Source organism: Trichechus manatus, unplaced genomic scaffold (assembly GCF_000243295.1).
Source record: "Trichechus manatus latirostris isolate Lorelei unplaced genomic scaffold, TriManLat1.0 scaffold00200, whole genome shotgun sequence".
Lineage (NCBI taxonomy): Eukaryota > Metazoa > Chordata > Mammalia > Sirenia > Trichechidae > Trichechus > Trichechus manatus.
In genome coordinates this window covers 4048982-4071800 of record NW_004444136.1, presented here as the reverse complement: position 1 = coordinate 4071800, position 22819 = coordinate 4048982, and the positions used below count along the sequence as shown (strand labels likewise).

At 50.9% G+C, this 22819-nt stretch overlaps 1 protein-coding gene across 1 annotated transcript; it reads right to left on the bottom strand.

The window, feature by feature from the left end:
• Positions 1-7968: 7968 nt before the first annotated feature.
• Positions 7969-22106, bottom strand: GDF10 (growth differentiation factor 10). The gene is made up of 3 exons (XM_004387957.2): positions 21788-22106; positions 10359-11281; positions 7969-8160 (listed from the first exon to the last, which is right to left on the bottom strand). The coding sequence occupies exons 1-3, from the start codon at positions 22104-22106 to the stop codon at positions 7969-7971; spliced, it is 1434 nt and encodes a 477-aa protein (XP_004388014.1).
• Positions 22107-22819: the final 713 nt, after the last annotated feature.

Below are 22819 nucleotides of genomic sequence, written 5' to 3'. Positions count from 1 at the left end.
CAGCACAACTGGAAGAATGTAATCGATGTCACTGAATTGTACCTGTAGAAACGTTTGAAATGGTGTAACTTTGGCTATGTATTTTTTCACCAAAAAAAAAAAAAAAAAGTCCTCCAACACTGAGAAGGGAGAGTGTTGACATGTCATGGGGTTGTTAACCAATGTCATAAATATGTGTACTGACTGTTTAATGAGAAACTATTTGTTCTGTAAACTTTCATCTAAAGTACAATAAAAAATAAATAAAATGACAGAATTTGTGCCGGTTCTAACAGTAGCACATTATTGCCTCAGAAGAAAGGCCGGGCAATTTACTTCTGAAAAATCAGCCATTGAAAACCCTATGGAAGAGTTTTACTCTGACACACATGGGGTCACCAGGAGTCAGAATCGACTCAACAGGGGAGTTTTACATAGTGCAGTGAATTTTGAAAATGCAGGATATTGTAAAGAAGAGAATAAAAATAACCTACAACCGCATCACTCAGAGATGCCTATAGCTAAGATTTTGAGATATATACACGAAACACACACCTCTACAACCCCGTATCTGAAACTCCTGCAGCCAAGAGTGTTTTGCATTTCTGAAAGTTTCAGATTTTGGAAGTGTGATATGGCACATACACTGCAGTAACACAAAGGGGTCAGGACACCACCTATAATCAATCACATCAATATTTCTGCAGTGAAACAAACAAATAAATACTCAAATGTCCATTCAGGCCCAGTTTTGCCATGAAGAGAGTTAAAAGAAACTTGAGGTTTTCAGGTAGTTTTGAATCTCAGGACCTGTTTGTGTTCAGGGTTGGCACAGAGGCTGGTTGTGGAGACTGCACATGTGCGTTGCCCAGGGACTCCGGGATCATAGACTGGGGTGTGAATGGTGCCCCCTGGAGCTGAGCAGTGCAACACTCCTGGCATTATCAGCTCCACTCAGCATGTCAATACATCCACATCTCCTTCATTATTGTGAAATGACTGCTTGAGGCCTCCTGGTCCATATTATCAGGAAGGTTATTCTTGCCCTCTGGTGGCAGCATCCTTTCCCTGAACTTAGGCAAAAGGAGATGGGGTTGGGATGGCGTCAGTCCAGTTCTCTAATGTGGGGAAGGGAGCGGGGAGAAAGCAGGTCCCACCTGTTATTGCTTTTCAACAACACCTGGTTTTGCTGTTAGGGACAGGTCTTGCATATCTAACAGCTGCTTGTCCACAGCTGCTGGGATGCCCTGGCTGGCCCAGGTTTCTGCCTGTGTCTCAGTCGTGCCTCCCACTGGGCACTAAGGTAACAGATGTTTTGGGTACCCTCCCATGCTCTCTCATTCTCTTGAAGGCACTGCCCCTGTATCAGGTGGCTGGGTCCAGAGAATAGGCCAGGCACAGGCAGTCACACTCGGATCCCAATCTGCCCTCCCTCACAAATCTCCAGGTTCTTACACGGACCCTGGGTCACTAGCCTAGACTCTCACTTCCCTAAAGGTGATCTGACTCCAGGGACCTTGTCACTTTTCTGCATCTGAACAAATTTCCCAACTCTGGGTCTTAGGGACCAAGGTTTGGGGTTTGTCCAGTCTTTCCCAGAAGATCCAGGGGTCCTCATGCAAAGGACCCCTCCCTCTCCAGTCACCAGCTTTGCAGGGCTGGGGCCTCAGGGAAAGGCAGACTTGATTGAGCCACAAAAGATCTTAAACAACCCTCTTCTCTTCCTACCCCAAATTGTGTACTTTCTAATTCTTCACTTACTTTTTCCAGAGAAGTCCAAAGTTCAAAGTCCAAAGACCTGAGTTATGATATTTTTATGTGTCTATGCCTAGAAAAGGAAAAGCAAAACCAGTTGCTGTTGAGTTGACTCCAACTCATTGTGACCCCATCCCAAGTGTGACAAAGTAGAACTGTGCTCCATAGGGTTTTCAATGGTTGATTTTTCAGAAGTAGATCTCCACGCCTTTCTTCTGAGGCATCTCTGGGTAGACTTGAACCTCCAACCTTTTGGTTAGCAGCCATACGTGTTAACTGTTTGCACCACCCAGGGAATCCAGGCCAGCATAAAATATAAGACAATCTAGATCAAAGTGTCTGTAATCTCTGCCTTAGTTTACGTTTGAAGTCATTTGGTGTTATAAGTTTGGTGAACACAGGTTTGATATATACAGGTCTGTTTCTTATTTTCTTTCTTGAAGTTGTATCATTTAGAGCCCCTTTTGTCTCAAGTTGCAGAAAAGCAGAATCCAAACAGGTTTAAGCAAAACAGACGATGACTGACTAATGAAAGCTGAAAAATTCGGGGAAGGTTTGGCATTAACACAGCTTGATCTCGAGTACAACAAAGGCCCAGTGATTATTCTCCTCTCTCAGCTCCGCCTCCCACGGTGTTGCTCACAGGAATCAGCACTAGATCCACCTGGAGGCTGTGTGGAGAAAGCAACAGGCTGGCAGGACTGGGTGAAGCACATCCCTGAGACCATGCTTCTGTTTGCACGTAGGAAGGACTCAGCCCCTGCGAGCTTGTGGATGTGCCCAGGTAGTCAACACACTCACTAGAGCTGCAATTCTCAAAGCGGGGTCCCTGGACCAGCAGCAGCAGCTGCTCCTGGGAACTGGCTAAGAATGAAAAGTCTCCGCATGAATCAGACACTCTGGGTTTTAACAAGCCTTTTACGTCATTCTGACGCATGCTTAAGTTTGCACACTTGTTATGACAAAAAAGTAGTATAAGGATTCTGAGAGATAGTGTATGCATATATTGTCTAGCACAGGATTCAACACACGGTAGAGGCCAAATATGAGGCAGTGGTGGCCTCCACGGGGAGACTGGGGTTCGATTACCAGCCAATGTAACTCACGCACAGCCACCACCTGCCTGTCAGTGGAGACTTACGTGCTGCTATGATGCTACACAGGTTTCAGTGGAGCTTCTAGACTAAGACAGACTAGGAAGAAAGGCCTGGAGATATACTTCTGAAAATCAGCCTGTGAAAACCCTATGGGGCACAGTGGTCTGATCTGTGAATGATCATGCTACAGGATCAGGCAGCATTTCGTTTGGTTGTTCATGGGGTTGTTCATCAAGTTGGAGACCAACTCAACGGCAGCTAACAAAAACAATGCCAAATAATTGAATAAATAAATACTTCCACTGCCCTGCTCACCTGCCCCTCACTCATACAACAGGACTGCTGGGAGGATCTGGAGGAGGAAGGCTGGATTCGACATGGGTGAGGAGGGCTTGAGACAGGCTAAGTGGACAAAGCTTGAATGAACATCGCTATCTCGGAGAGTGGAAAGGAGATGGGGAAGACATCTCAGCAGCAGCAGTATGTCAATGAAGCGTTTATGTTTCCAGCTTTTAGTAAATGGAAATGCCTTAGACTCTAAACTCAATGCGGTGGTGTCTAACTCCCAGCTAGAACTGGCAAGCTAGTCTGCCCTCTGGGTTTTCCCACTGAGACCACGTCCAGCCCTCCTTGGCAAGTGCTGACATCAAATGTTCTTTACACAAGCTGGCACCTGTGGTATTCTACGTCACCCGTCAAGTCCAACTCTTCTTTCTGGCCCAGCCCCAAAGTCAGCTTCTCTGCAGAGCCACCCGTCCTCCTTCTACCCTGACAGTCTTCCCCACAGATCTCCAGCCTTCTGTAGGCTCCTTGCCCACAGCTGTCTCCATCCCAGCCACAGAATAAGAATTCTTTATAGGCTAAAGCTCTAATGACATATTTTGAGTGACTCAGATGTAGAGACCACCACCTGTTTATCAGTTTGTCCTACTCTGGAGGCTTGCATGTTGCTGTGATGCTGGAAGCTGTGCCACTGGTATTTCAAATACCAGCAGGGTCACCTATGGTGGACAGGTCTCAGCAAAGCTTCCAGACTAAGACCTACTAGGTAGAAAAGTCTGGCAATTTACTTCCGAAAATTAGTCAATGAAAACCCTATGGATCACAACAGAACACTGTCCAATTCACTTGCCTTGAACATGTCATCAGGAGAGATCAACCGCTGCAGCAGGACATCACGTTTGCTAAAGCAGAGCACCAACGGGGGCGAGGGAGACTCTTGGTGAGATGGATTGACACAATGAAGGACTCGAACATACTAGCAATTATGAGGAGATGCAAGACCAGGCAACATTTTGATCTACTGTACATAAGGTGTCCATGAGTTGGAGTCAACTCTAGACATAGAAATTAGAATCGACTCAATGGTAGCTATCTGTTTATCTCTCTCTAGATATAGAGAAGGAGCCCTGGTGGTGCAATGGTTAAATGCTGGGCTGCTACCTAAAAGGTTCGAACCCACCTATAGGCTCCACAGAAGAAAAGACCTGGTGATCTGCTCTCATAAGTGTTAGTCTAGGAAACCGTATGAGGCAGTTCTACTCTGTCCTATAGGGTCACTGTGAGTCGGAATCAACTTGATAGCACACAACAACAGAAATAGAGAGGCACCTATTGGGATGCATCAGGAAGCCACTTAGTGCTACCGGGACTCAGTTTTCCCACTTGTTAAGCACAAGAATTGCATCAGAAGCTTTCCAAAGCTTTGTCCTGTCCTTAAGGTTTCTAGCTCTCTAGTTATACTGTATATTTATGAGACAGACTAATCTATAAGAGGCCCTACTCCTTCAGAGGATGTATAACTTCAGGAACAGGGCCCAGGGGCACACTACCACCACACTGCCACACTGTCCCCTCCAGACACACATATCCAATTGAGTGACCTCAGGAATCCATGCATTGGAACCTTCTGTTCTTGTGACAATGTGATGTTGATATTTTGGTTTTAGAGTAGAAAGTTATTTCACACATTCAGCCAGTAAACATTTATTTTCCTCTTATGCCTCGTTTTATTGCAGGTCATTCAGTGCTATTGGGACAACCCTAATAGGGTGGCCAGGAAGCTGGGATAGAGACAGATGCTTAGGCCTTGAACTAGACAGCCTTGGACATTCCTGACGTTGCCTGTGGTCTTGGTAAGGTGTTACACTGCTACCTGCCCTTCCTGAGCCTGTTTTTCTGTAAGCCAATTGGGTAGTAAGTTGCAAGGTTTCTGTGAGTCTAAGCAAGATGCTGTATCGAAATGATGAGTCCGTGATAGACGCTCCTACCTTCCACCATTGAGTGGGGCCCAGGCCATCCATCCATATACCACATCCCACATCCCAGTGTCAGCAGGGCATACCCAGGAAAAAAGGCCACCACTTGTTCCCTCCCACTACCAGCATGGGCCTGTTGTGAGACCCAGAAGAGGGAGGGTCTCTCAGCCTACCCTCCCAATCCAGTAATCCAGAAATGAAGACTCATAGGAGCTTGAGACATTCAGAGTGACTCCGAAGGTCGTCCAGAAACTTCAAATGCCTGAAAGAATGGGATAGAACTATTACAGGAGGCCCATCCTATCAAGGCTGGAAAGGATGATAAAAAATTGAGGGAGGGGGAAGGGACAATAAGGATCTAATACTGGGAAGAAAGAGATTTGGAGCCTTAGCAAGCCCCAATATTTTCATTTATTTTACTATTGATTTATACCGTCTTGTTCCAAAAAGGCTTAAAACATGGCATACCAAACACGAAGCTTGCAGACCCACTGGAGACACCCCAGCAATCCACACCAATGTGAAAAGAACCGTTTAGTCTCATAGTCTCATTTACAATTCCTATGGGAACAAGGTAGCATGTGCGTGCGTGCGTGTGTGTGTGTGTGTGTGTGTGTGTGTAAGAACCATCCCCCACCCCCAGCCTGCCATGCCTTACCTGATCTGTGGACAGACTTGTTGATAGGAAAGGCCATGTGACCATCAGGCAGGCTCCCTAGAGCAGCTGCTCATACATCTGTTCCCGGACCATCAGGAGCAGCACGGACGACATACTGGGCTCCACCCAGATGCCCCCAGACCCCCCTCACTACTGGTTCTGGGCACTCCTTCCCCATTTTTGGTTGCTTTGCTCCCAAAGCTGGCACTGCAGCCTTCTTCAGAGGCTGCCCCAGGATCCTGGTGCCACCATGGCTGCCCTTACCCAGGGCAGAGTGGCTGGGAGCTCACACTCTGCCCGCTCGGGGGCAGTCTGAAGCCAGTGAGGCCCTGGTGTGGGACGGTGAGTGCCCAGAGCTCCCTGCAGTGACGGGATGGGGCTGAGAACTTTGGCTCCTTGCCCTCCCGCTGCTCCTCCCTCTTCCTTCCTAGTCTCTCCTGGGGCACTTCCTCATCAATTCTTGCCCGTGGGCCCCGACCCCACAAGCCTGGACTTGTGCATCTTTTCTCTGTCTACATCCTGCCCTCAGAAAACCTGCTCACACCTTCTCAGTCTCCTCTGAGTAAGACTGGGGACCATGTCCTTCTCTTGGGTCACAGCTAGTGGGACTGTGTTATATCCCTACCCCAAAATGGACCCAGATTCTTACAGAAATGCTAGTCAACTAGCTTCAGGCACTACAACTGTGAGGAGATGTAAACTCTGTAATAATGGAGCCATGGTGGTTCGGTGGTAAAATTCTCACCTTCCATGCAGGAAACCCAGGTTCGATTCCTAGCTGAAGTACCTCACATAACCACCACCTATCTGTCAGTGGAGGCTTGTGTACTGCTATGATGCTGGACAGGTTTTAGCAGAGCTTCCAGACTGAGACAGATGAAGAAGAAGGCCTAGTCTACTTCCAAAAAATCAGCCAGTGAAAACCCTAAGATCCACAGGGTTGCCATGAGTTGGGGGCCAACTAGATGGCAGCCAAAAGCAACATTCTGGGACTGGGCTGCTGATGAGGAAGCAGGGCAGCTGTTGCACAAACGTGCACAGGTAAAAGCAGATACAGGCGACCGTATGGCCCTTCCAGTCCTCTCGAGCCCCTCAACCTGACTGCTTGTGCTGAATCTTCTCCTGCTTATGAAGCCCACATAAAGATCTCCATCTCTAAATGCCTCAGACACCTCGCAATGGACAATCTCTCTGAAGACTGGAGGGAACCCCTTGAGGCCACTGTGCCTGCCGGAGGCTGTGTCCTGCCTTGATGCCTGCCAAGGGTGGGCACTGGAGGGGCAGAGTGGATGGGGTAGGACCCTGGAAGGAGTAGCTGGGTTTCTGGAGCTTGGGACAAGGGCAAGAAAGTGTAGAGATGGCCTGTGGGGACCCTGAGAGGAGACTGTGTCTCCCAGACATCATCATCCTTACAGACTGGGATTGATCAATATTTCAAAATGGGTAACAATCGGTTTCTTGAGTTACCACTGTACCTCTTTAATTTATTGGATTTCCATAAAAGCCCATAACACAGAAATCTACAATATAGAAAGTATAATTTACAAAAATATAAAATCTTGGTTATTTTTTAGTATTCCAACACATGACTGTACGTGTTATTCCAATCTGCATGTTCAAACAATTCAGACTTAGCCAACATGATCGCCTCTGTGGAAAATGGTGTCTGTTCCTTCCTTTTTGTTGTAAAATAAAATATATATTAAGAAAAAGAAACCACCATTGGTTGTATGTATAAAAGATTGCGCAGCAGAGTTTGAAAGAAAACACATTTATACCATTATTCAGGCCCTGTTTCCAGGATCGGCGTCTGGCCTGAGTGTTATAAACTGAGCATTTACACAGACGCTCTTTCCATGTGAGGGTGCTGATTTGGATAATCTCCTCCCCAGGTTAGGAGACAATGGTCACAGAAAGCCAGCACAAGGACACATTCAGTTTTCAGTGGGTATAGATGGGCGACCTTCAGGCAGGGCCAATTCCCAGATTCTTTCAAGGGTTCCTAGACTGGCATTTAGCTGCAAAGCCACCAGAAACAGAACACCCTAGAATGGTGCCCTGACGGGCAGATCCTTCTGGGAGCCAGTGGGGCTGCCTCTGTGCTTTGCCCTGCATTTGCAGCTACACCCCTTATTCAGTCCTCACTCTGGAAAGTCCCGAGGATAGTGCTCTGCCGGTGTGGGCTATGGCAGAGGCTTCCTCGCACCTGGAGCAACTGTTCTTACTGGCAGGCACAGGTCTCCACAGACATGTTGGGGTACACTTTCAGAACCACGTTCTGATTCTCATCCAGGAAAAGGACCCCAAGGGAGTTCATCTTATCGGGAACGCAGCAGGGCTCCGGGATGCCTGGGACGATGCCCACAGCCCTCACGATGCTCTGGATGGTGGCATGGTTGGACGGGCGGACAATCTGCAAGGCAGGGAAGGAGCGTGAGTACCACACGGTACTGCACTCACCCATTCTCCACCCACCACAGATTGTGCTACTGCTATTCCATGGCTGAAGCCATGTAAAAGGCATCAACTAGAAGAAAAGGCAAAATCCCAGGGATGGGACACATTTCCTCTGGGTTCAGCCATAGACTGAGTTCCCTCCGGGTTTTGCTGCAAGAGCCCCTAGGCTCTTGGAGTGAGAAAAATTGCACTCCCTGCATGGCACTGGCCACTTGGGGGTGCTTGTTCTGCACACAACCCAAGGACTTAGCCTGGGAGGTGCTATTCAGCGGACAGGTCAAGGGAGGTGCCCAACCAGCCCCCTGAGGTCATGGCTGCCCAGCAGCATGAGCCTCTGTCTGAGGGGGACAGGCAGTATTTCTCATGTGGGTGTGTGTGCCAGTGGTGTTGGTGCGGGAAACTGACATTTCCTGGGTGTCTCAGACTTCACTGTGTCGCAATCTTTCACACTTTCATCTTATCAGCCTGGTGGGGTGGGTATCACTGTACAGTAGTCTTACTGGGGAAGAAAGTGAAGCTTAAAATGACTAGGCAACTTGACCAATACCCTCTGTTAGGAAGTGGCTTGGATCAGAAAGCTGGCCTGCTGCAGCCACGGTGGCTTTTTCCCCACCCCAGGTAGCCTCTCACGTGTGGAAGGGTATCAGTTCAAGCAGCAAAAACAGAGAATGCTTTTCCTTGGTCAGTTTGGACAAGGTAAACACAAACGAGCCATCCACTTCAGCTCGTTGCAGGCCCAAGAGAGTTTTATATAGTGCAGTTGATGAGAAAGGCCTTTGCATGGGGAATGGGGATGAGAGCAGTGTAAGGGTACACTGCACTGGTGGGGTTTCAGCTGGCTGTCCCAGAAAGCTGACAGGTAAGCACCGGCTGGTGGCCGGAAGCCTGCAGCACTCTTGTCCTGCACCTGCCCCGCCTGTGCTAGGCCCTCCCAAAGATGCTGTCTCTCTGCTGGGTGCCTCCCTTCCTCCCTCTTGCACATGAATGGCTTTCAGGAGAAGCCACCAATTCCCTAACAGATTACTGCCACCCCCTGTCTAGGCTGGGGTTCCTAGATGGCTCATTTACTTACTTGCAGATTGTATTTATGCACTCACTTTCCTTCTTGAAGGGGAAGGCATGAACTGGAACTTGGCGGAGTAACTTGGTCGAGCAGGGGGAAAGTATGTGCTGTGTGGCAGGGGTGACATCAGCTGGCAGGGACCCACTGCAGCACAGGCCATGGGTGGGGGGTGAGGAGGTGGAGGTGGACAGAGCCCCAGCCCAGCCTGCAGAGCTGGGGAGTATCTGAAAACCCAGGGCCAGGGAAGATGGGTCAAGAAGCTCAGTGCTGTGTTGTGCACTCTCTGTGCATGTGAGGGCTACTGGTTCCAAGGGTCCCTGCCCTGAGAGGGTGGGAGGTAGGAGCTCCCACTGTGGGGGAGGAGGGCTCTGAACCCAGAGTCATGCTAGTCACACACACCAACACCCTGGGGGCCAGGCCAGGAGCAGAAACAAGAGCCTTGACGAGGTGGGGGCTGTGGGGACCTGCCCTATCTACAGGGGGCAGCATCTACTCCACCTCTGAAGATTGTCACTAGGTGGGACCACACACCTATGGAGATGGAGCCTACTGCTTTTCAAAAGAAGAAATGTTCTGATTTAAAAAGTCAAATTCAATGAAGTCAACACTTTTAAAAGCACTCTGTGGGCCAGACTAAATCCATCTGTGACTTGTGCCCACCCAACAGGCTTCTAGTTGGACTCCTGTCTACCTGTTCACTGCCTGGAATAAATGGGAAGAATCATCCTGGAGTCCCTGGGTATCGCAAACGATTAACATGCTCAGCTGCTAATCAAAAGGTTGAAGGTTTAAGTCCAACCAGAGGCACCTCTAAAGAAAGGCCTGGAGATCTACTTCTGAACAATCATTGATTGAAAACCCTATGGAGCACAGTTCTACTCTGAATACTGGGGGTCACTATGAGTCGGAGTCAACTCCACAGCAAGTGGCACTGGTTTTCATTTTTATCCCTATTTTATAGAGACATAAACATAGGCTCACAGACGGAAAGGGACTTGCCTACTACTAAGAGGTGGGCTGAGAGTTATAATTGGACAATGCACAACAAAATTACCTTGAGAACACAGCAACGCTCCTCAGGGCACACCTACCTTGGGCATGGGGAACTCACAGGCTCCCGCGCAGTAATAGGCGTCGAAGGACTTGGGCGAAATGATCCATTCATTCCACCCAATGTCTGCGAAGTCCACCTTCAGATACCTCCGTGAGCAGACTCGCGGCTCATTCCACTGCTTCCTCCGTGCTTTCTGCATGGTCTTCTCGTCGAAGTTCAGCACTTGCGAGGAGGCCATGAACAGGTCCTGGCCCTTTCTCCTGCGGTCCTTGCGTCCTGGCCGGGGTTTCAGCGCCCGGAAGGGGCTGGGCCAGAGCTCATGCTTGTGGTAGTGCTGGGGGCGGTGGGAAGGCGCTGGCCACTCATCCAGCCCCGGTAGCTCGTTGTCCTGGAGGGGTCCGCTGGCCTGGGCAGCCCGGCGCACTCGGGGGTCGGCAGAGTTGTTGGGGGCTGTGAGGGGCTCAGGGTCTCCAGCTGGGAAGGGGTCGTATCTCTGCAGCGTCACTGCCACGCTGTTGGGCTCCGAGATGGCCAGGTCATTGGCGTAGATAAGGATGTAGGGTGCGTGGGGGCTGGGCCTAGGCACCCCCGGTTCCTTCTCCCCAGCAGTCAGCTGTGCAGAGAGGAGCAGCTCACCATCCCGGCGGGCCGCCTTAACAATGGGGGAGATGTCGTTGGCCTGCCACAGGCCCCGTGGTGGTGGGGCCAGGGTTATGGCCCCCCGGAGCAGCCCCTGGGAGGCCGTGTTCTGTGAGAGACTGTGGAAGAGTAGGTGGTGGCGGGCGAGTGGGCCTGGGGGCAGCAAGCGGCAGGAAGCATTCTTTGACAGCTTGCACAGTGCCTCCCGTGCCCAGGGCCACCAAGGTTCGGAATAGAAATGGAAGGTGGCTGAGAGGATCACTTCTGAATCTTGCATGGAAGTCAAGTTAAAGAAATACGAGGCCTTCTGGTCAACCACTTCTGCAAGGAAAGGACGGAGGGCATGTCTGTTAGGTTCTTTAAGTTTTCTCCTGGATGGGCCCTGGAGCCCAGGGGTTGGGTGGAGGAGGAACTCCCTCTTACACAGTGCCCACCTCAGCATGTGCAATCCTCACAATTGACTGATGAGGTGCCACTTGCTGTCCTCAGTGAGCAGATGAATGGAGGTCAGACAGGTAAGGGAATTGTCAAATATACCACAGCAAAAACATGGTTTGCGCTTACACCTGCTGGACTCTACAGCCACTGCCTCTCAATGAACAAACGTCCCAGTGACAGAAAGTACAAATAACTTCATTGATAAGGTGGAATTGGGTGTTCAGGATGGTTTGAGTTGGTTCAAAATCCACCTGAGAGCCAGCCCCTCTTGTGTGTGCACAGCCCCATATTTTACTGTATCATGTACTACACTATCCATGGATATACTGCTAAATGTACATTACTCCAAATCAGGTGAAGTAAAGACCCTCATACTTCTGCTGCACTCTGAGTGTCTTCCAAGGGTACAAGGAGCTAAGAGAACAGTCATTTGAGCATCTGCAGTTTGTTTTACCTGAGGATTGTTAGGATTGTTTTATAGAGAGAGAGCAATGTCAGGTTGCACAGGGTCATTCAGCAAAGTCTCCCAATTCCAGGATGCTCTCTAGTGGCCTCATTCATCATAAAGACCAGGGTACCCCAACCAACCATCTCATCTGCAGCTCGAGAATGCCCCTGCTTCCCTGGGTTCTCGACCACCCCTTTTTTCTTACCTGGTTCTACCACGTGTGCCCTAGGGACCCAGGGCAGAGAACCCTGTCTGCAGTCCTAGGATAATGACCAGAACCTTGGAAGCATGGGGACTCTAAAATGTCCAAGTCCTCTGTACGGTGAATAGAAGAGGGAGGGAGCTTTCCTGGTGCCTCCTCTCTGAGGCTGTGGAAAATGAGCAGGAGACCAGGAGCGCCTGCTGTAGGCTTTCTCCTGTCTGCAGGATAAAGCTGGAAGAGGTACAGAGCTCCCAAACCCTGATGCGTGTGTGTGCTGGGTCACTGAGCTCTCTGAGGGCCATGGCGCCTCTAACACCTTCACAAACAGCATCAGCTAGCATGCTCCTTCCTTTCTCCTTCCTTCCTTCCTTCCTTCCCTCCCTCCCTCCCTTCCTTCCTTCCTTCCTTTTAAGCAATACAGTCAGTTTAAGGTTATTTGTTTCTGTTGGGAAGGAGGCATAATTCATCTGGGAATCCCATGTGCTCTTAGGGGACTATGACAGAGAGAAAGAAAAGAAGAGAAAGTGCATCTATGGCGGGCTTGCTAGATGCCAGTCTCTGCTTAGGAGACACTCCAGAGATGTGACCTTATTTATGCCTCACATAAGCCCCGAGGAGGTGATGCACCCCACGATGGACCCCACACAAGAACAGAGCACGTTCTGGTGCACATTTCAATGTGGCTCCCCCAACACTGTGGCCTTGGGTGTCATAGTCTTCAGTCCAAACCTCACTGGGACACTTGTTAACAAGACAGTCTCCCAATGCCCTTCTTCCCCTGGAGATGCTGTTTCAGAGTGTCCAGTATTTTAACCAGCAGCCTGGGGGATTCTAACTCTCAGGGAGGTGTGGGGAGCACTGGCAGCTGGTAGCACACTCTAGTGGCTGTGAGTTTGCAGCATCTGGGGTTGGCCTGTGGGCACACTGAATGTTCACCAACAAATCTGTACCCACTCCCCAGGGTAGATCATGCCCTAGGAAGTGAGGTCCCAGGCCCTAGCGGAACCACACCATACACTGCACCCCACTCTCCTCACCTGTTTCATAGGAGAAATAGAATCTGCATACCTCTATCTCAGGTGATTGTTCTGAGGATTAAATAGACAGCCTATGTAGTGTTTGTGCCAGGCACAAAGGATGTGTCCCCAAATGTGGCCCCTGTCACTTTCATCTAAAGGACTCAGGCTGGCACAGGAAGCTCTTCCTGCATTACCTGGGCCTTTTCCACGTTCAAATCCAAACACCTGAGCAGGACCCAGCTAGCATGGCAGATGTACGTTCTTTTGCACAGTTCAAGTCTTAACTCACAAATTGTTCTGCTAACAGGCCGTGCCAGAACACACATCAGATGCTCTAGGACTGACCTTTCCAGTCTTTCCAAAGAGCCGGCCCAGCGCAGCAGGGAGCAAACAGTAACTCTGGCCTGGATCCTACAGCCCTAGGAGGCTAGGAGGAAACACTGCAGGGATGGGGCTGGGCTCCCTAGGAAGAGCAATTTGGCCTCACAAGAGGGGCTAGAAAGGACAAGTGTGACCAAGATGGCAGTGACAGCAACTTTGGCCCAAGGTGGTGTGGCCGGAGGAAGGTGAGGGAGGCCCACCCTGGGGGCAGTGAGCAGCATGCAGACAAATGGGTGCGTGGCGGAGGGCTGCCTGGGCCCCTTTCCCAGCGCTGACTTCTGCACAGGTGTGGGAGGGGAGCTGGAAATGCTGCCCTGCACTTAGACTGCAAACTACAGAGCACGCTCAAAAGCTCAGAGATTCAAGAGTTGGGAGGAGCCTTAGCAGCCCTGCTGCTCCATCCTCCTCTCAAGGCAGGACTCCTTCCTCTGTTTTGGCTGGAACACCTCTGGCTGCAGGGCGCTCACCCCTCACTAGGCAGCCTGCTCCAGGAAAATCCTCCTTGCTGGGAACCACTTAGGTGGGGATGGGTCACCCCACCCCCCAGCGCATGAATGGCTACAGCTCTGGGCTGGCCCCTGCTCCCTGGGCTGTACCTGCCTCTATGCCATCCAGGGGTCCCCAGGCTGGGGTACAGAGAAGCGGCACCTACCTGAAGTCACAAAGAGAGGCCCCCACAGAAGTCCCCACTCCCTGTGTAGTGTGCTGGTGCCTGTGGCTGCTTGTCACAGAGAAAGAGCCTTCCTTCTCGCCTTCTCTTCTCTCTGTCTTTCCTCCTTCCTTCTCTCCTCCCTGCATCCTTCTCCCTTCCCTCCCTTTCATCGTTCTCTTCTTCTCTCTGTCTCCCACTGTTATGAATTGTGTCCTCCAAACATGTGTCAGCTTGGCTAGGCCGGGATTCCCAGTATTGTGTGACTGTCCACCATTTTGCCATCTGATATGATTTTCCTATGTGCTGTAAATCCTACCTCTACGATGTTAATAAGGCAGGATTAGAGGCAGTTATGTTAATGAGGCAGGACTCAATCTACAAGATTAGGTTGTGTCTTAAGTCAATCTCTTTTGAGATATAGAAGAGAGAAGTGAGCAGAGAGACAGGGAGACCTCATACCACCAAGAAACAAGAGCCAGGAGAATAGTGTGTCCTTTGGACCAGGGTCTCTGCCCTGAGAAGCTCCTAGACCAGGGGAAGACTGACAGGGACCTTTCCCCAGAGCCGACAGAGACAGAAAGCCTTCCCTTGGAGCTGGCACCCTGAATTCGGACTTCTAGCCTCCTAGACTGTGAGAATAAATTTTTCTTTGTTAGAGCCATCCACTTGTGGTATTTCTGTTACAGCAGCACTAGATGACTAAGACACCCTCCTCCCTTCTTCTTACTCTCCTTTTTTCTTTCCTTCCTTCCTTTCTTCCTCCCTCCTTGCAATAAACATCTGTGAAACTCCTACTCCAGGCTAAGTACTGGGCTGACTGAGGACAGAGGCAAAGGTGGTCAGAGGTGTCCAGGTGTCAGACTAGTGGGCAGACAGACAGGTACGCAAAGATGCCCACCTACAGCTTTACAATGCACTGTCCATGCGGGCCTGGGTACTGGAGCACCCATCACAGGTCACTTCACTCCGAGTCCTCCAGTGGCTCTCCACTGCTCCAAAATACAACTCAATGCCTCACCAAAGTCCTACCTGATCTGGCGTGCCTCCTTCCCCAGCTTCACACCCTCAGCCCCCTGAGCTAGTCACACTGGCCTTCTCGTCCTTCCAACACTTGGCTTCCCCTCTCAGGCCTCCGACGCAGCCATTCCTTCTGCCTGCGTTGTGTTCCCCTGCAGGACTCTACTCAAATGGTATCCTCAATGAAGGGAAGGGCAGCCTCCGCTCCAGAAGGCTGGAAGAGCAACTCCATCACCCTATCTACCTCCTTGGCTTCACTTGCCTTCACAGCACTTCTCAACATCCAGATATACATTTGTTTATTGTCTTCCTCCTAGAACATAAACTCCAAGCGGGCAGGGCCTTTGCCAGTTTTGTTCACTTCTGTACCCCTAGATTCTAGCATTGGCTGACAGTTTGTGCTCAGAAGTAAGTGTTAAAAGACTGAATTACTGGAATAAATCCTGCCTATGCAGCCCCTGCATTGAAGGAACAGGGAAAGAGTGGGGTCGTTGCTAAGTCTACCCATTTTAGTTAACAAGTGGGGTTCCTGGCCTGCTGTCCTGGGGCTCAGTAACCGCATCCTTAAAGAGGGCCAGAAAGCCTCATTCTTTCTAGAGATGCTGCTGATGATACAAACCCAACTGGAGACACTGGGCAGCAGGATCTTTGGCCAGTTCCATCTCGTTGAGCCTCAGTTTTCTCGTATTTAACCCAGGAATAACATTGTTTAACAGTTATGGAGCTCCAACTATATGCTGGGACCTGTTCTGGGTGTTCTGAACACTTGTTCCTCATTATTAAAACGAAGGGAGTATGAATGGATTGTGTATTTAACAGATAAAGAGATGGAGGTTCACAGAGGGTGCATAACTTGCCCCAGGTCACTGGAAAGGGCAAGGCAGGATGTGGATCTAGGCTTGTCTGACCCCACCCTGTGTGCTCTGCATATAATCGTATTCTGCTCCCAGCAAATGTAAAAAGATCAGTGGTGTAAATGGTTAATGCACTTGGCTGTTAACCTAAAGGCTGGAGGTTCAATTCCACCCAGACGCACCTCTGAAGAAAGGCCTATTTCCAAAAAATAAGCCATTGAAAACCCTACGGAACACAGTTCTATTCTGACACGATGGGATCGCCGTAAGTCAGAGTTGACTCTATTGCAACTGGCTTGGTTCTGGTTTTGTGAACTGCAACATGCTTTGCAAACGTAAGTAAGTCTTTGTTTAAATTTTTTGAGTCTTGCCTCTCCAAGGAAGAAAGGACTGACCTTATTAAACAAATTCATCTCTCTATGGATCTCCAGAAATCTTAAGACCCTGACCAAAGGACTTTGCAGGGCACTCATTCTCTTCCTTGAGGGCAGTGAAGATAGGCCTGAAGGGAGGGGTTGGAGAAGGGGCCTCCTAGCCCCAGGGTCCCTCCTGGCTCTCTGCTGGCTAGCCCTCAGGCCAAGTGCACCCCTCAGAGTTCCACCCCTTATAAACAGAACCGAGGCCACCTGAAGAGATGTGCCTTCATGCCCTGCCCTTGAAATAGTCGTCAGTGCCCGCCACAGATGACCAGGCTTGGAGAGCACTGGGCCAAAGATGAAGCACCAAAGCTGCAGGAAGGAGGTGGTGGGCGGGGCAGTGGTTGCTGAAGAGGACAGAAGGGAACTAATCCGTAATGGTCGTCTATTTCCACACAGGCTCCAGAGTCAGACTGCCTGGTTTAAATCCCGGTTGTATTACTGACTAGCTATAGGGGTTAGGTAAGTCATGGAACCTCTTTGTGACTCCATTTCCTCTTCTGTAAACCAGGCAGGGTATGTATATGTACCTGCTGACATGGTTGTAGGGATCAAGTGAGGTCACCTCTGTAAGTCTGCAGCACACAGCCTGGCACCCGGCCCATGCTCAGTGCAAACTAGCCATATGGCCTCATGGTGGCTACAGTCCAGGCACCAAAACACACTCGCTCCCTGTCCTCGTTCCGGCTGCTAGAGGCATTGCCACCATCCAATCCCTTCAGCAGGAGCCTGAAGATGCTTGTGAACTCTTCCTTTCCTGCATCTAACTGCTCCCTAACTCCTGCTGGTTTCGCGTTCCATCTTCCCACAACCATCCTGAACTCCACATCCTTCCAATCCTGCCTGCACCCATGCCTGGCCTCGACTGCAACAGCATCTCTGGATTTTCTCATCCCCTGGACACATACATGCTTCAAAGAGAAATCATCTATGACAGATAAAGGCTTAAAAGCTTTATTATATGAAAAACCTCTGCAAATCAGTAAGAAGAAGGAAAGAAGCCCAATAGGAGGAAGCAACTTCCACAGAGAAAATACAAATGGACAACAGGCATGAAAAATAGTTCAAGATGACCACTAATGGAAAAAAACATAATTTTGAACAAGGAAATAAATCTTACCTGCATGTTGAAAATATGATTCCATTAAGGTAAAAACAATGGAGATCAACTGATCTATCTATCTATCTATGGAAAGATTCCACCAAAATATTAACTGCGGTTATGTTTGGGTGTCTCTCCCTGAGTGGTATAAACAGTTAATGTATTCAGCTGTTAACCAAAAGGTTGGAGGTTCAAGTTCACCCAGAGGTGCCTCTGAAGAAAGGGCTGGGTATCTGCTTCCAAAAAATCAGCCATTGAAAATTCTACAGAGCACAGCTCTACTCTGACACTCATGGAGTTGCCGTTAGTCAGAACTGACTCTATGGCAACTGGTTATTTGTTATGTCTGGGTGTGTGATTAGGAATGACTTATTTTCTTTACTGTGATTTCCAGACCTTCCCCAATAAGCATGCATTTCTTTTATAAACATTCTCTATTCTCTCTCGGATGCATGCTTACTGTTACACTGCCTAACATTCAAGGCTGTTTATAGACCTGGCCACCACCTACTTGTCCAACTCTCCTCACACATTGTTGTTGTTAGATGCCATCGAATCGATTCCAGCTGATAGTGACCCTCTGTACAACAGAACGAAACACTGCCTGGTCCTGCACCATCCTCACAATTGCTATTATGCTTGAGCCCATTGTTGCAGCCACTGTGTCAAGCCATCTCGTTGAGGGTCTTCTTCTTTTTCACTGACCCTCTACTTTACCGAGGATGATGTCCTTCTCCAGGGACTGGTCCCTTCTGATAACATGTCCAAAGTATGTGAGACATCGTCTCGCCATCCCTGCTTCTATGGAGCACTCTGGTTGCACTTCTTCCAAGACAGATTTGTTTATTCTTTTGGCAGTCCATGGTATACTCAATATTCTTTGCCAACACCACAATTCAAAGGCACATTATTTCCTCATTAAAACCAAACTCTTCATGGTTCCAGCACACAGTGGATGGCTTCCCTTCCACACCTTGCTAAACCCCACTTGACCTTCAAAGTCTGTTACGGGCCTCCCCTACTGTGAAGGCTGCACTGGCCCCACCCCTGCTGGGCTGGGGCTGCTCCTCTAAGCTCCACCGAATCCCCACATCCCATTATCGCTCCATCACGCCACCTGTACCACAGGCCCACTTCTATCCTCCCTACCAGTTTGCGAGCTCCCCTGGGGCATGGCCAATATTCCAGCCTAGCTTACAGTACCTGCCTCCTAACCACATGCTGAGTAATACTCGGGGAACTGAAGTGAGCTTCACTTTTGGCATTTTGACAGACAGGCGTGTATTATTACCTCATTTTAGAAATGAAGAAATTGAAGCTGAGAGAGATTAGGTAACTTACCCAGTATCATGTAGGTAAGTGGCAAAGCTTAGAGTTAAACACAGGTCATTCAGGGAGCAGGGGAAGGTATAACCTTAACCCCTAGGGTCAGGCTCCAAGGCAGAGTCCACCGATGCTGATTTAATAGGGAACACTGTGTACGTCAGGGAGCAGTGGGGAGGGGAGAGGGGACGAGCAGTGAATGTAATAATAGCAATAACAATAAAAAACCAGTTGCCATCAAGTTGGCTCCGACTCGTGGTGACCCCGTGTGTCAGAGTAGAACTATGCTCCATAGGGTTTTCATGGCTGTTTTTTCAGATCACCAGGACTTTCTTCTGAGGTTCCTCTGGGTAGACTCAAACCTCCAAACTTTTGGTTAGCAGCTGAGCACATTAGTTGTTTGCACCACCCAGGGACTCCAATGTAATAACAGCAATAGTTGATATATTATCCACACTTACACCGGCAGGTTTTAATCTCATCTCAAACAACCCTATCAAGCAGGGAGTATTAGCCCTGTATTATAGGGAATAAGACTGACTCATGGACAAATTTAATCCCTCGCCCAGATCATACAGTAGGCAGTAGAATCATAATTTGGCCCCAGGCAGCCCACCTTCACAGGTAGCAATCTGAACCTGAGCTCTGCTGCCTGGGGCAGGCAAGAAACACAAGCTATTGCACCAAGGTTTCACAGCCTGATGCACCGGTTGTTTAGGGAGAGATGTCACCCCACCAAAGGGGAGGCAAATTCCAGGACCAGAGCTGGCGCCTCCCACATCTGAAGCCTCAGCTGTAAGATGAGGGGGTCCCTGCTCAGACATGTGCCTTCTCCCGGTTGGGGCAATAGGTCATGGAGGGGGAACAGCTGGGAACTGGAGAGGGCTGGGTAGAAAACAGCTCAAATAAATCAAGGGACGGGAGGAGAAACCAACCAGCCTGGGCCCCTGCTCTATGCCAGGCACAAAGGCCACCTTACCCCACTTAATCCTAACCACTGCATTGCAGACAGGACGCTGGAGCTCAGAGAGAAACTGACTTGTGCCACACACACAGCCAACAGGTGCAGAGGCTGGGACTCAAACGCATGTCTGCCTAATTTTTCCAGAGAGGTGTGCCTGATGTGTCAGGCAGTCCCAGACTCTACCACAGTCATTCTGATCTCTCAGAATCGCCTGTTCTACTTCCCCCGCCCAGGTCCTGGGCTTATTTCCACGGGAGGAAAAAAGGCAGTGGAATTAGCATTGCCTCTGTGAACAGCACCTCCCCACCCCCCCATCTCAGGCCTCAGTCTTCTTATCTGTAAAATGTGAGTTCTGGATTTGATGTACTGTCTCCAGATCCTTCTGGGGATGACCACTGTGTGTTTCACTGTTCTCTGTACAACTTCTATTTTGTGAAAACAGAAGCACATGCCTGTGCACCTCCATGCCCAGGGCTGCACAAAGCAGGTTGGCTCTGTGGTGTGCTCAGCCCTGGTTGAGGCAGTGACATAACTGGCCTTGCTTTCCTCAATTCCAAGTCTTCCAGGAAGGACTGAGTTAATGGGCTGTGTTACTTTTGAAACAAGGTCAAATTTAAACCCATATGAACACAAAGTTCTTAGCACAGTGCTTTTGTTCCTAAGGACATACCATGCACCGAGACCTATCTGCCAGTGCTGGCAGGGGCTTATATATAGTACTTCATTTAATCTTCTCTGAAGCTCTGCAAGGGAGGTAGTGCCATGCCCTGTCTATTTTATAGACGGACACACTGAAGTCCATAGCGCTTTAGTGACTGACCCAAGGCCACGTTGATGCCAGATGATCCTTGAGTGGTTTCCTTTAATCATGATGCTGTAGAATGAATCCCAAGTCCTGCATAAAAGGTACTAGGAAGGATGAAGGAAGAGCCGATTGGCCTGGAGTCCAAGGGACACTTGCCAGAGGAGGTGGCTCAGTGGAGAATGGGGGGATGGAGGTTCTCTATGGCAGGTGCTCCCCAGTTTAGTTTCACAAGGGCTAGTTTCCCACGCCTGGCCTCAAGTTGCATAGCCAGTGAGTAGTAGGTGACAGATGTGACCCAAGCTGTCTTGTCTCTGGACTTGTTTCCCTCTACCCAGGAAGGAACCCTGCAGACTGAGTGCCTTTCTCCTGGTGAATGGCTTCCTTCCCAACAAGGGCTGCAGGTGATACCCCCTACATTTTTTAGAATGGCATTTTGCAACCATGAGTAGTCACCAGGACAGCAAGGTCTTCCCATTACCCCTGTGGCTGCCCGGAGCCTGTGGGGGCAGCCAAGCCCCAGGCACAGGGTTGCTGAGGTTGGTCTCGGGAAGTGCTCTTGGCCAGACAGTGAGGCCCCAGGGCATCTGGGCAGAGCCTCTGTCCAGGTAATCCAAGGCGTTGGGAAGAGGAAAGGTTCTGTCAGAGCCCAGGACAGGAGAGGGGTGGGGTGCCTCCACTTCTCAGAGCTTCTGGACCCTGCCTCCAACCTACATAATCTGAACACTTCATACTGCTGCCCGGTGGGCACAGTCCAGTCCCTCCAGCAGGCATCTCGGGCACTTCTCAGTTCACTCTGCCTCTCCCACTGAAACTGCCAGCTGTTCCTGAGCTAGAGGTTCACACCTTCACTTGGGCCCGGTGGTGGGCACTTCTCTTGGGACTGCCTTCTGTCCACCTGACATGCCCTCCTCACCCCTCAAGAGCCAACACAACAGACGCCTATGATGCAGATGCTCCCTCAGGCCCCAGCTTAGTGCCATCTCCATCCTGGGCTTAAAGATTGGTGTCTGAGTGGTCTGTACCAAGAGATGTGCTGCCCTCACTTTGGTGTCCCCACTGGAGGTTCAGAGCTCGGTGAAGAGTGAATGAAAGAATGAATGAAGTCAGTGAATAGACGCACAAATGAAAAGCGGGAGTGCAGGGTACAGATCTGTGAGAAAGGGAGAGAATGATGAGGAGGGGGCCGCTGGGTCACCCTCTACTTACCCAGCCGGGCCCGGAAGCTGCGAACAGTGTTGCCCCCTCCGGGCCGGGCTCCCCGCTGGCTATACTTCTCATAGAGCCTGAACATGTGGACAGCGACCATGTCCTGGGCGCCGGGGCCCAGCGCTGCAGCCGCATCCCCCGAAGGCCGCTGGGGGTGCTTGCCCTCCGCCAGGCCGTCGGCGGCCGAGGGCGGCGCGGGCCAGGCGGTGGCCGTGTGGCTGCAGCCCGCGTCCCGGAGGAGCAGCAGCAGAAGCAGCGGCAGCAGCAGAAGCAGTTGGGGCCCCAGGCCCGAGCTGGTCCCAGCGGGGCCACTGGCCATGGCGGGGTGGCGGTGGCGAAGGATCGGAGCCTGGGAGGAGTAGAGAGAGCGCCGGCGCCCCGGAGGCTGCGGACCAAGCCTGCGGCGGAAGGGAGGGTGCGCTGGGCGCGCAGGGCAGAAGAGGAGCATAGGGCGCGGGGCAGAGCGAGGCCGCCCAGCCAGGCTTACGGTCAATCCACGCCGCGCGAGCCGTAGCCAGCGGTCACGGCTGTCCGGAGCCAGGAGGAGCCGAGCCGAGCCCAAGCCAGCGCGCTGCCTCCCCGGACTTGTGCGGCGAAACTTAGCAGCCCAAGGCGCGCCCGGCTCGGTGGCTTCAGGAGGCGGGGCGGGGCGGGGCGGAGCGGGGCGGCCGGTGGCACCCTCGAGGTGGGGGGGACCAAGCTGCGCGCCCTAGACCACTCGAGGCCGCCGCCGCCGCCAGGCCATCCCTGGCCCGGATGCGGTGTGCGTGTGCCCGTGTGTGGCGGCGTGCGCGCCGGGGAGTGCGCCCGCGAGTGTGGGGGACGTGGGCGAGCGCGCTCCCTGCTCCCCTACGGAGAGCCGGAGACTGAGGAGCGAGGCCAGGCTCCTGTGTGTCGGGCCGCAGTCGGCTGGACGCCCCTTCGAGGTGGGCCCGCCTGCTGGGTTACCCCTGCAGTGGCATGCGATGGCTGTGTAGTTGCAAGATGACAGCTCTCCCGTGAGGAGTCCAGAGTGTATGTGTGTATGCCCAG